The sequence below is a fragment of the Colobus angolensis genome, unplaced genomic scaffold (assembly GCF_000951035.1).
Source record: "Colobus angolensis palliatus isolate OR3802 unplaced genomic scaffold, Cang.pa_1.0 Scaffold70, whole genome shotgun sequence".
NCBI classification, from domain to species: Eukaryota; Metazoa; Chordata; class Mammalia; order Primates; family Cercopithecidae; genus Colobus; species Colobus angolensis.
In genome coordinates, this window is record NW_012120710.1 from 1,500,239 (window position 1) to 1,513,342 (window position 13,104).

Below are 13,104 nucleotides of genomic sequence, written 5' to 3' on the forward strand. Positions count from 1 at the left end.
GACGAGTTGATGGGTGCAGCACACCAACATGGCACAAGTATACATATGTAACAAACCTGCACGTTATGCACATGTACCCTAGAACTTAAAGTACAATAATAAAAAAAAAATAATAAAAATAAAAAAAAAAGAATTATGAAAACCAGGAATGACTATATAGTTGTACTACCCTCCTCACTTTTCCACGTTTGAATATTTTTCAAGACAAAATGTCAAAAATTGTTTTTAATTGCTTGTACTAAAAAATTCAGTGTTTATTTTTTGGCTTTAAATACTGTCTTGCACCAGTACTTGGCACCACATTATTTTTTTTTAAATCCTCTGTCCTTTATTAACTTGTCTTATTGACAAGGAAATATGGTGTCCCATCACATTAACTGTCAGAAGGCAATTACTCTGCTTACTTTGAGAGCCCAACAAGAAAGAGTGGATGATCTCTTCCTGTTGGGAAGACCCGGGACATGGTTGTTCGTTTCTCCATAAGTGCCATCAATCACTGTTCCATCACTCATCAAGCACATAAGTTATTCATTGAGAACCTCTGATCGTCACTGTGCTCATCAGGAAGAAATTGATGCACAAAGAACTACTGTCAACCTCAGCAAACCACAACTATTCTTTTCTTTAAAAGCAAATTCCTTGACACAAGTGACCTTATCTTAAATCTAACAGATTTCCTATTTCCAAAAAGCTCAACTGGAGAGTTATAAAACCTGAAAATTCTCTTGTGCTGTCTCTTCTTTTGCTTCTAGTTACCATCCTCAAAGGATTGGCTAAAAGCAAGTAACTGGCTTGAACACCCTAAGAAGAAATATTCACACTGCACCAGGTATGTGGATACTTTAGATAGATTCTAATATAAACTAAACAGTTTTCAAGTAATATACATATATTAAGTAATAGCAATAGTTGTTCTAATACAGTTATTCTCCTCTCTTCTTATGAACTGCCAAACTGTGTGATAACACTCAATTCATATGTTATTAGAACACAAAATGACCGGTAGGAATGTTTTTGGTCTTGAAATTTAAAAAAAAAGAAAAAAATATCGGACAATATATTAGGAACCTGAAGAATAATAAGTAACCATTTCTTTTTTCGGCTGGGTCAGATTGTTTTCTTCTTAGTATGCTACTACTATAATAATACCACTGAGACTTTATTAAGGATAAGACATTATTCTTAGTACTATTTGTTTTATATATATATTTATTTATTTATTTATTTATTATTCCAGTCAATCCTCAGGAAATTCTTGTGATGTAAGATTGCAACTCACTCAAAGTCATGCAGTGAGTGGCAGAGTCACACAATAAGTGGGCAAAGCTTAAATCAAGTCTCTGACTGACTCTAACATCCATTTTATAAACCACGGGATTGTATTGTAAAGTGTGTTTAATCTCGCAGCCCGCCACATTGACACGCACACTAATTACCTGCCCTAATACGTAATCTGTCTATATGATTTAACCTTTATTTTGTTTTCTAAAGTTGATAAGCTGACATGTACACATTACATATATAACCAAAATGAGAAAAATAAAAGACCACATTCTTCTCCTCATTCATCTCTTCTCTCATTCTTTCCTTCTACAACCTATAGCCAAAATACAATTCTCTTTTGCAAGTAGTTATTCAAAAAAATATATGTATTAAGTCTGCACTATGTACTAGGCATGATGACATAACAATGAATAAAGCATAATTCCTGTCATTTAGGGACTTAGAAAAAGGGTATCGGCCAGACACGGTGGCTCACACCTGTAATCCCAGAATTTTGGGAGGCCAATGAGGATGGATTGCTTGAGCCCAGGAGTTCAAGACCAGCCTGGGCAACACAGTGAAACCCTGTCTCTACAAAAAATAAAAATAATAATAATGACAATAGTCAGGAGTGGTGGCACATGACTATAGTCCCAGCTACTAGGGTGGCCAAAGTGAGAGGATCACTTGAGCCTGGGGGGTGCAGGCTGCAGTGAGCCATGAGAGTGCCACTTCACTCCAGCCTGAACAACAGAGTGAGACCCTGTCTCAAAAGAACAAAAAAGGTACAAGAAAAAGGGTTATCAAATGGCAAAATCTTCAGCAGAATGAAATTGGAGGAAGAGTCCATTTGACCTGGTTGTTTGTTCCAAGTGACAGCCTCGTAGCACAGAGACAAAGGGCATCTTCATTCTAATATCAGGAATCTTTACAAAACTGTGCAGTATCAGGTCATTTATATGATGGTTCCCCAAAGAGGGAAGCTTCTTGAATTAGAAAAGAAATAAGAATAAAATTATTTCCTTCTCTTATTGCTAAACTTCCTAAGATCCTGCCTTTCCTAGCCAATCTTTAATATCAATAGTAAATGTTCATGTTGCAAACTAGTTAGAATAATTCTTGAGTCTCCTCCATTGCTTCCTCTCTAAAAGAATGTATTTTAGGCCTGAAGTTATTTTGTGTCACCCCATGGAATGAAAATGTATACATAATTTTCAGAAACCACTGGTCTCTTTTAGCCTGTGCTTTCTAATAAAAATAAGTCATTTACCAAAATGCCTTCCTCTCCCATAATATCATAACTAATAGTAAGCCACGTTTCTGCTTTTCCCAGGAGACATCAGAAAGAATGAAAACTCTGCCGCTGTTTGTGTGCATCTGTGCACTGAGTGCTTGCTTCTCCGTAAGTATTCATCCAAATAAGTTTTCTCCTTAACTATCAATAACAAACATTCAGTGTACGTACCTGAGACTTTTAAAGCATAATAGGCAATCCCTATTTCCAAGAAGCTTGACATCTTTTATTTCTGGGAAACATATAAATATGGATAATTGACCGGTGCAGTGGCTCACACCTCTAATCCCAGCACTATGGGAAGCCTAGGAGGGAGGATCACTTGAGCTCAGAAGACCAGCCTGGGTAACACAATGAGACAGTGTTTCCACAATAACAAAAAATAATAATAATAATTAATTAGCCAGGTGTGGTGGTACGTACTTGTAATCCCAGCTACTCAGAGGCTGAGGTGGGATCTTAAACCTGGGAGGTCAAGGCTGCAGCAAGCCGTAATCACACCACTATGTCATAGCCTGGGCAACAAAATGAGACCCTGTCTTAAAAATATATACAGATAGGTAGATAGACTAGGTAGCTAGGTAGGTAGGTAGGTAGGTAGGTAGGTAGGTATGTAGGTAGACAGACAGAGCATAAGGAAATAATTTGTTTCATTTATCGAATATCTACAGAACACAAACTTTATAGTGAGTGTGATGAGAACTGACAGAGATGAAATCCCAGATTTGTAAGGCCTTTAGGTCTTGGTGTGGAATATGGACTCAAATCTGTCAGGAAGTCTCAGCATGATCAAAGCACTCCCAGGGGAGTTACATGACAGGATTCTCAGGAGAAGACAGGTAGCAGGTAATAAAAACTGAGATAAGGAGACTAGTCAGGAAGCTATAGCAGTGGTCCAGATAAAAGATGATGGTGATTTGCACTAAATGTCAGCAATTAAAAGGTGAGAGTGGGTTTAGGATATATTTTAGTGATTGAGTCTACTATACCTCCTACTGGATTGTATATGTGGTAAAAGAAAGAAATGAACAGGCCAGGGGCGGTGGCTCATGCCTGTAGTCCCAGCACTTTGGGAGGCCAAGGCAGGCAGATCACCTAAAGTCAGGAGTTCAAGACCACCCTGGCCAACATGGCAAAACCCCGTCTCTATTAAAAATACAAAACTTAGCTGGGCATGGTGGTGTAATCCCAGCTACTTGGGAGGCTAAGGCAGGAGAATTGCTCGAACCTGGGAGGTGGAGTTTGCAGTGAGCCGAGATTGCATCACTGTACTCCAGCCTGGGTGACAGACTAAGACTCTGCCTCAAAAGAAAAAAAAAAAAGAAGGAAAGAAATGGACAAAAATGTTCTAGTTTGGAGCATGTTCCATTTGAAATGGCTATTAGACTTCTACATCAAGATATCAAGAAAACAGTGGATATATGTTGTCTGGAGTTATGAAATCCAGGGGTAAAGTCTATATTTACAACATACTTGAAGTCATGAGACCTTACAAGATCACCTAGGGAGAAAATGTAGGTAGTTTGGATAGGGATAAAGAAAACGGAGGACCCACAAGAGGGGATAGGAAAGGATGGCTTCCAAAACCAAGAGAAGATTACAAAGTGGACCTTCTATCTTTAAGAACTTTAAGTTGTACTGGCAAAGGAAGATTAGAATTAATAATGATATAAGGTGATTACTAGGTGATACATGCTGTAACAATAACCATATTTTTCTCTAATGCTATGTACCTGTATTTATTCAATTTTATTTTGACAAAATTTCAAATAAGAATCAAGAAGTAGAATGTACTTTTATTGAATGAGGATGGATAGCCTCAGAATATTATGCCAGTAGAGTAGAGAGAGAGGGCAGAAGAACTGATGAAGTGGATGGAACTTACTCTTGGATATTCTCATATTTCTCACTTACCATATAAAAGCCCTCAGAAAACAATCAGGCTTTTTCCCTGGACCCTAATGCTGATTTGTGTGACTGTGGAAGAGTGCTTAAGTTGGGCTCAGAAGATGTGGACTTAAACTCATCTCTGATGTTTACCATCCAGATGAATCTTGAGCAATTTAGAATCTATTTATAGGACCCTAATTTCCCTATGTATAAAATAACACTATATGCTTCACAGGGCTGCTGAAGGGTAAATGAGAATTTATAAATTACAAAATATAGTGTAGATGTAAAAATTATAACAAGATTATTGTAATCTCAATTTATATACTAGTTGATAAGGCTTTAAGTTCTGAATATGCACGGTGATGTTAACTTTTTAATAAGTAAAATTTTAATAGGGAATCCCTGGCTACCAACAACTCTATATTGAAAGAAATAACTTTCCATTCAACACAAATAATTATGTTATTGTGAAATGATGAATCTAGGTTGTTCTTTTGAGGTGACCTTTCATCATAACTCCCGCAAATCCAGACACCTAAAGAATCCTTTCTTCCAAGTGCTTAAAGAAAACTCTTCAAACTACCCAAATCTCAAAAAAGTGCCTGCTGAGAGAAACAGTTTCCAAAGAACTTGAATATGAGAAGGTAGCACAGAAATACCTTGGCCTGATTCTTAGAAAATACAGGAATGTGAGGTCAGGAGTTCGAGACCAGCCTGGCCAACATGGTGAAACCTCGTCTCTACTAAAACTACAAAAATTAGCTAGGCATGGTGGCACACACCTGTAATCCCAGCTATTCAGGAGGCTGAGACAGGAGAATCACTTGAACTTGGGAGGCGGAGTTTGCAGTGAGCCAAGATTGTGCCACTGCACTTCAGCCTGGGCAACAGAGTAAGACTCCATTTCAAAAAAAGAAAAGAAAAGAAAATACAGGAATGTACCAGAGAGTGGCATCAACTCAGAGCCAGAAAAGGTCAGCCCTGGAGCTCTGGCAACAACCTGCTTTTGTGGAGTGATTTCAGGGAGTGGATAGTCTGATTTCTCTCTTCCAGATATCCCAAAGGAAGATTTGAAGGGATGTATTCTGGAGTCAGATGAAGAGCTCTGTCAACTATAGCATTATTTAACATAATGCTTTCATTCTCTTTAAAAAAGGATCACAGGTTTTCAAATGGTCATAAAAATAAGCTGGTAGCAAATGAAGAAATGTAATGTGCTTTCTAATTTCAATTAAATGTAATCTTGGGCCAGGTGCTGTGGCTCACATGTGTAATCCAGCAGTTTCGGAGGCCGAGGCGGGAAGATCACCTGAGGTCAAGAATTCAAGACCAGCCTGGCCAACACGATGAAACCCCCATCTCAACTGAAAATACAAAAATTAGCCAGGCGTGGCGTGCACACCTGTAATTACAACTTCTAGGGAGGCTGAGGCAGGAGAATTCCTTGAACTCAGGAGACTGAGGTTGCAGTGAGCTGAGATCACGCCACTGCACTCCAACTGGGTGATGGAGGAAGACTCCATCTCAAAATAAAATAATAAAAAATGTAATCTTGATCTTGCTCTCTTCTAGCTCTCTTCCTTTCTGACTAATTTTCTCCTCCTCTTCCTTCCTCAGAAAATTTGGCATTCCTCTAGTTATTTTAGGAGTCTTCTGCTTTCTTATACCCTCCTTTCTTGCTCCAAGTGTCATGTGTCTCTCCTTCTCCTTCCTTTGATTCCAGCCTACTCTCTCCTTGGTCCTCATGCCTTCTCCCTCTTCTCTCCTCTCAAAAGTGCAGTTTGCAAATGGAGAAACATTCTCCTAAAAGTTACTTAGTCTAAGACTCAGGTTTCCCATCCATGTAATGAAGACAATAACCATACCCACCTTACGATATTGCTAAGAAATTAAATAAATTTGTATTTGTAAACCACTCAGAATAGGGCCTTATATAAAGTAAGTGTTATATAAAGACTTTTTTAATAAAAATAAATAGCGAATGTGAACAGGCAAGCAAGGTTGCTATCTTTAATACACTCTCCCTGGCATATCTGTATTTATTATAAGGACCTCCATACTTCAATCATCTAAACTCAAAACTTTAGAGGCATACATTTTTAACTCCTTCCTCTCTCAGACTTCTCTAAATCCAACTCTAGTCGACGAGTTCTGTTAGAACCACCTGTAACTGCCAATCATAATAACTAATCAACATACTAAGTAAAGCAAACAAACTGGTCATTTGATACATGTTCCAGGCCATGCTAACATTAAAATTAATAGGATTTTAATTAATTTGCCTTCATATAAAAATGTGGTAGGTACTATTTTTGTCACCTAAAGTAAAATAGCTGAAACTATTTTACATATGAATAAACTTTTAAATGTTAATATTTTATTTAATAAGAAATTAGCTATTGTTTTCATTTTTATGCATTTACTCATTCAATTAATAGCTAATGAGTACCTGCCATAGGCCAGGCCTAGTTTTAGGTATTGGACTTACAGAGGTGAATGAAAGAGGGGCCTTTGTGAGGCTTAGGTGATTAAGGGAATGAACTACATAATTATTTCAAAGCAAATAGAATTAGACTTTGGATCTGGAATTTAATTTAATCCAAATCATTTTATAAATGAATAAGCACATTAAGTGACTTGTCCAAAGTCACTCAGCTACTCAGTGGCAGACACAGGACAGAGCCAAACCTCCACTGCTGGTCTGTTGCAGCGTGTTTCATACATGTTCCTATAAGATCTGGACATTCTTTGCAATATCCTCAGAGACCATCTGGAAAGGGAAAGACTGAGATCATGGAATGTGAGGCCCTCAATCCTGCTTCAATCAGAGCAGGTCCCTAATTATGTGGATTGCATATTCAATCTCCAGGGAAAGATCTGTTTGAACAATATGACCTGTTCATTTTATGAGAAAACAAGTACCCCTGTAATGGAAAGGATCTCCTCAGAGATTCCTGGAGTCAGTGTTACCAATTCTGAAAACCTATGCCCTTTTAAGAGAGACCTGTGGAAAAATATCAAGTTATGAGTATCAGAAGCCATTATGTTAACTAATGGCTGTTCCCAGTTATGAATTAAAATTTCCTGGATAATTTAATTTTCTAAACAAATAATCCTTTCTTGTATTGATGGATGTTGTGGAGATCTGGATCATGTTCCAGATCTTAGAGGAACATGTTTGAAACACACTGCAACAGACCAGCAGTGGAGGTTTGAATCTGTCCTGTGTCTGCCATTGAATAACCGAGTGACTTTGGGCAAGTTACTTAATATGCCTGGATCTCAGTTTATTCATTTATGAAATGATTTAGATTAAATTCCAGATTCAAAATCTAATTCTATGACCTCTTTGCTTTGAAATAGTTATGTGGTTCCTTCCCTTAATCACATGAGCCTCACGAGGGTCCCTGTTTCATTAATCTCTGAAAGCCCAATACCTAGAAGCTACTTTTGAGGCTGGATATATTAATCTGAGGAAGTTATCTTATCTTAAACAACTCGGCTAGTCTCTCAGAAGTTATCACATCATCTGCACTAAACTTTGTGTCCAAAGAAAGCTTTATAACTTGGGACTGGAATGATGTACCCATTTGGTGATCTAAAAAGGGCTTCTGTGAAAATCATTAGGAAGAAAATGTAACCTATCCTTGTTTGGGATGGTCTCATTTATCCTATTAATATTTCTTTTCTCCAATTTAATATAACTGATCACTAAAAAATGTAGTATGAGATTGAATACAGGGAAGAGGGATATAAAAGACATGAAGTATGTTTACAGATAAGAAACTGAAACAGTGATGGTACTCTAACTCAAATAATGTCAGCAGTAGCTAAAGGAAATAAAAATATTCATCTTGCAAAATGATAACCCACATGGCATAGAAGTTATTTTCAAATTTTGAAGAACTCCTGGATTTTCGGTAAATCTGCCAAAACATAAAATTAGGACCAAAGAATGGAAATCTTCATGAAGAAAATTCTACTCAGTTAACAATAAAAATCCCAAAAAACAAACCTACATTCAGTATCAAGAACTCTCTATCAGGCTGCCTTAGGAATTACTGTAGTGAGCTCTTAATCAGAAAAGGTTAGATGCACAGACTGGAAAGCCTTTCAGCAGGTATACTGATAAAAGATCAAGTATCAGATGTACAGTTGGACTAGATCAGTGTTCTTTTCAGATGTAAACACCTTTCAGAAATCATGAAAATCATTGGTGCTCTATCCCGACAAAATGCATAAACATGCAAATTTTCTCTAAAAATCAGATGATTCATGAACCCCCTGAATCATGAATTCTATAATTCTAATTTTTGAAACAATAAAGTTAAAAGGTAATGACCAAAGTTGTTTCTCCAATTTATAAAGGCTAAAAACTGTTTCCTGAAATATGGAGAACATGAGGCTGGGGTGGGATATTTTGTTTGTTGGGGCTTTGTTGTTGTTTGACTGTTTCGTGTTTTGATGATGGTAGATATAAGGGGTGTAATCAAGAAAGGGCTCTTGGATCTCAGTTGAATGTCTTTGACTAAAGTTTTGTGAACATGCTGAGTAAGCAGGAAGCCTTTGTGCTGGGACCTCAGGCAGTAACTTGACCATTTTCCACCAGAGGAAGAAGAGAGAAACTGGAAGCACAAAAGTTCATATCCAGCTAAGCATTCAGGCTAGAGCCCACAGGAATATATTCATCCCAGCTATCTAGAGGGTAGACATTTGACAAAAGAAAACTCTCTAGTAGCAATTCTTTCTTGAAACTTAGTGAAAATTATGTGAAATTAGGAAGATAATCACTTGACTCAATAATGTACTCTGGTTTCTAATCCCAGCACTCCACAAACACTGCTCATCTCATGGTCAGCAGTGATCACCTGATTGATAAATAAATGGATACTTTTTTCATTTCTTACATTTTCTTTCTTTTCTGCAGTTCAGTGAAGGTCAAGAAAGGGCTCACGAACTACGTCACAGAAGGCATCATCACCATTTACCCAAACCTCACTTTGAATTACCACTTCATCCTGGACTACCAACTCACCAGAAGCCACACATTATAAAGCCCCATAAATGTGTATACAAACGCTGTAGGCCTAGGCCTCCACCTTCAGTTCATAACCCCCACAAATTCCCAAATCCTCCCCAGCCATCTAAACATCCAGATACTAGCAGTGTGGTCAACCCTACCTTAGTGGCTACAACCCAAATTCCATCTGTGACTTCCCCATCTGCTTCCACCAAAATTACTACCCTTCCAAATGTGACTTCTCTTCCTCAGAATGCCACCACCACATCTTCAAGAGAAAATGTTAACACAAGCTCTTCTGTAGCTACATTAACACCACCGAATTCCCCAGCTCCACAAGACACCACAGCTCCCCCACCCACACCTTCTGCAACTATAGCAGCTCCACCACCTTCCTCAGCTCCACTGACCACAGCTGCCCCACCCACACCTTCTGCAACTACAGCAGCTCTACCACCTTCCTCAGCTCCACTGGAGACCACAGCTGCCCTACCCACACCTTCTGCAACTACACCAGCTCCACCACCTTCCTCAGCTCCACCGGGGACCACAGCTGCCCTACCCACACCTTCTGCAACTGCAGCAGCTCCACCACCTTCCTCAGCTCCACCGGAGACCACAGCTGCCCTACCCACACCTTCTGCAACTACACCAGCTCCACCACCTTCCTCAGCTCCACTGGGGACCACAGCTGCCCTACCCACACCTTCTGCAACTACACCAGCTCCACCAGAGACCACAGCTGCCCCAATCACCACACCTAATTCTTCCCCAGCTACTCTTGCACCTGCCACTTCTGAAACTTCAGCTGGACCCACACACCAAACCACTATTTCAGTCACTACTCAAACTACTACTACTAAACAACCAACTTCAGCTCCCACTCAAAATAAAATTTCTCGATTTCTTTTATATATAAAGAATCTACTAAACAGAGTTATTGAAGACATGGTGGAGCAATAGTATATGTTGTAAAGTGTTCTGTCATTTATAAGATGTGATTTATGAGTGCAGAACTACCATGTTTACTTTTAGCACCTATCCCAACATGAAATTATATTATTCAGATTTAAAGCACTATGACTAATCTTTCAATCTAATTATTCACCACCACAAGACCTATTAACAAGACAAAATGCCTCTATCCCACAAGCCAGGTGCAGGTCCGAGGTTCCAAAATCACTTTTTGGAACCTACAGAGATAGCCCGCTGAGGGCAGAGAAAGTCTTTAGATAAAGAGAGAATATTATATGGGCCATCAATCATTTACTTTTTCCTAAATGTTGGAAACTACAAAACCACTACCTTGTACCCCCATCAAAATCCCACCTGAACTATCTAATCCTATAAACATAAGGGGGTAAAATTGGATCTCTCCAGATGAACAAAAACATCTAAATATCTGTAGACAGAAACTTTAATCTAAATCTATCGATAGACCTCTCATTGTATTGTTGATTAATGACAAAACCCTTTAGATAATTATCTGTAATTTTAAATAAAATTTTCACAAAGTGTGAGCCAAGAAAGGGGAAATTTGATTTGAAGTAAGGATTAGAAGTGAATGACAATAAAGTCTGGCAGCCAAGCATGAACCAAGACTGGCACTGTTTTTCTTAGTGTATGTAATTGTTTAAACTGCAAAGTTGACATTTATTGCATTGTGTCTAAGTTAATTTCGATCCAATATACTTGATTCTAGCCTCTGTGAACAACAAGAATACATTTTTGTATGTTCACATGGTGCTCATAATATTTCACTATCAATTCAATTAATTCACATAAATTCCATGTGAAATGTATTCAACAATGGAATATTTTCTAAAACATTTAGTATACATTTGAATGCATTTTAAACCACACCAAACTATTACTTTAATGTCAAGTTTGCAGAATTGTCTCTGAAAATAAAAACCCTGACTTTAGTTGTAAAAGAATAAAAATTAGCTACTTGGTATACGGAGATGTTCATCTGGGATGTGGAGGCATTTTTATCTTCTGTCACTGCTACTTAAAACTCTGATGATTATGTTAGATTTTTTTGCTAACTAATAAAGATTTCAAATGGCAATTTATATTCATTGTGTGTATCTGGAAGTTTCTTGCCTTTCTTAGACTCTGAGACTGGTGAAAAGAGACATAAATGAAGATTTACATTTTTGTTAACTCTGCCACTAATCAGCCAAGTGACTTGGAGAGGACACTCTATCTCTAAACATTAATTTTCTTTTTCAAACAAAGTGATTAATTTACTCAAATTAACTCAATCTTACTTCTTAATATGTGTTTCCAATCCAAATTATGTGTTTGCCCTATGCTTCTTGTCTGACAATTAAAGACCCCATCTCCCTCATTTTCCTCTGTCCATCTAGGCTCATTTTGATAGCTCTGTATAGACCAGCCCATGACTGATCACTGCAGGAGTACTGGAATCTGGCCATTTCTGTCCAAAATAGAACTCCTGCAACAGGCAGTCTTTGCTTTAGATCTTCCCTTTGCGCCAAGGCTTTATCATATCTACATCGTGAACCAGAGGCTTTCCCTCCTAATCTTGCTTTCTTCCTCTCTTTCCTCTCACGAGTAACCTGATATGCATCATAATATGAAAGCTTTCCCTGCCACTTCTCCCTCATCCCCCTATTTTTATATGCATTACTCCCCAGTAAACTGCTTAGTTTCCAAGGAGAACAGGAAAAATAATAGAAAGTAGAATAAATTCACTGACTGCCTTATTGATAAAAGCTGAGAGACAAGATACCACTTAAAGCTGAGAAATCAAGTAGTAAAAACTTAAGTATATGTAAGCAAACAAAATAAATGTTAAGAAATATGACATTGTGGACTGACATTGGATGGTGGAGAAAGAGATAGTAAAAGGAAGAAGATGCTACAGGTTAATTTCATTTCTCGTGGTAGGAAACCAATAAAACAGCCTTAAGGAAGAGGAAAGTCAGGGTACCACACAAAGATATTAATATGTGGCTATTAAAGTAAAATATTCCCATGTATTACAACAACTACCAAAAAATAACAGGATGGAACCCATAAAAGTGCATAAATAAACCCAGACGTATACAGAATTTCAGTACATACTTGTGGTGGTTATTTACTGAGTGGTAACTTGCTGAGTTTTCCAGCCTTCATCTTTCTGCCATGCTGGATGCTTCCTGCCCTCGAACATCAGACTCCAAGTTCTTCAGTTTTTGAGCTCTTGGACTTACACCAGTGATTTGTCAGGGGCTCTCAGGCCTTCAGTCAGAGACTGAAGGCTGCATTGTGAGCGACCATAGTTTTGAGGTTTGGGGACTTGAAGTGGCTTCCTTGCTCCTCAGCTTGCATATGGCCTATTGTGGGACTTCACCTTTTGATCGTATGAGTCAATACTCCTTAATAAACTCCCCTTCACATATACACCTATCCTATTAGTTCTGTCCCTCTAGAGAACCCTAATACAATAATAAGATGAGAGGTAATATGGGGCATTTTAATAAATTTTCTTGGACAAAAATTGAGAGCCTTTTGGGGAAAGATAAACACCAAATTCATTAAAATTATAAATTTTCCAAACTTAAGTACTAGGAAGAAACACAAATGAATTCCTTTATATCCCTAGAATAAGGAAGTCCTTTGTAAA

At 38.0% G+C, this 13,104-nt stretch overlaps 1 protein-coding gene across 8 annotated transcripts in view; it reads left to right on the top strand.

The window, feature by feature from the left end:
* The window catches only part of MUC7 (mucin 7, secreted), a 28,224-nt gene extending 16,679 nt beyond the window's left edge, over window positions 1–11,545 (top strand). For 2 of the 8 annotated variants that reach the window (XM_011927102.1, XM_011927104.1), the window contains exons 2-4: window positions 753–829; window positions 2,597–2,665; window positions 9,378–11,545. In XM_011927102.1, the coding sequence (XP_011782492.1) occupies window positions 2,612–2,665; window positions 9,378–10,433 (1,110 nt within the window). In that variant the 5' untranslated portion in view covers window positions 753–829; window positions 2,597–2,611 and the 3' untranslated portion in view covers window positions 10,434–11,545. Of the gene's footprint in view, window positions 1–495; window positions 834–2,596; window positions 2,666–9,377 lie in introns of those variants that run through there. The other 6 variants (XM_011927103.1, XM_011927109.1, XM_011927108.1 and 3 more) reach the window with 6 other exon arrangements.
* Window positions 11,546–13,104: the final 1,559 nt, after the last annotated feature.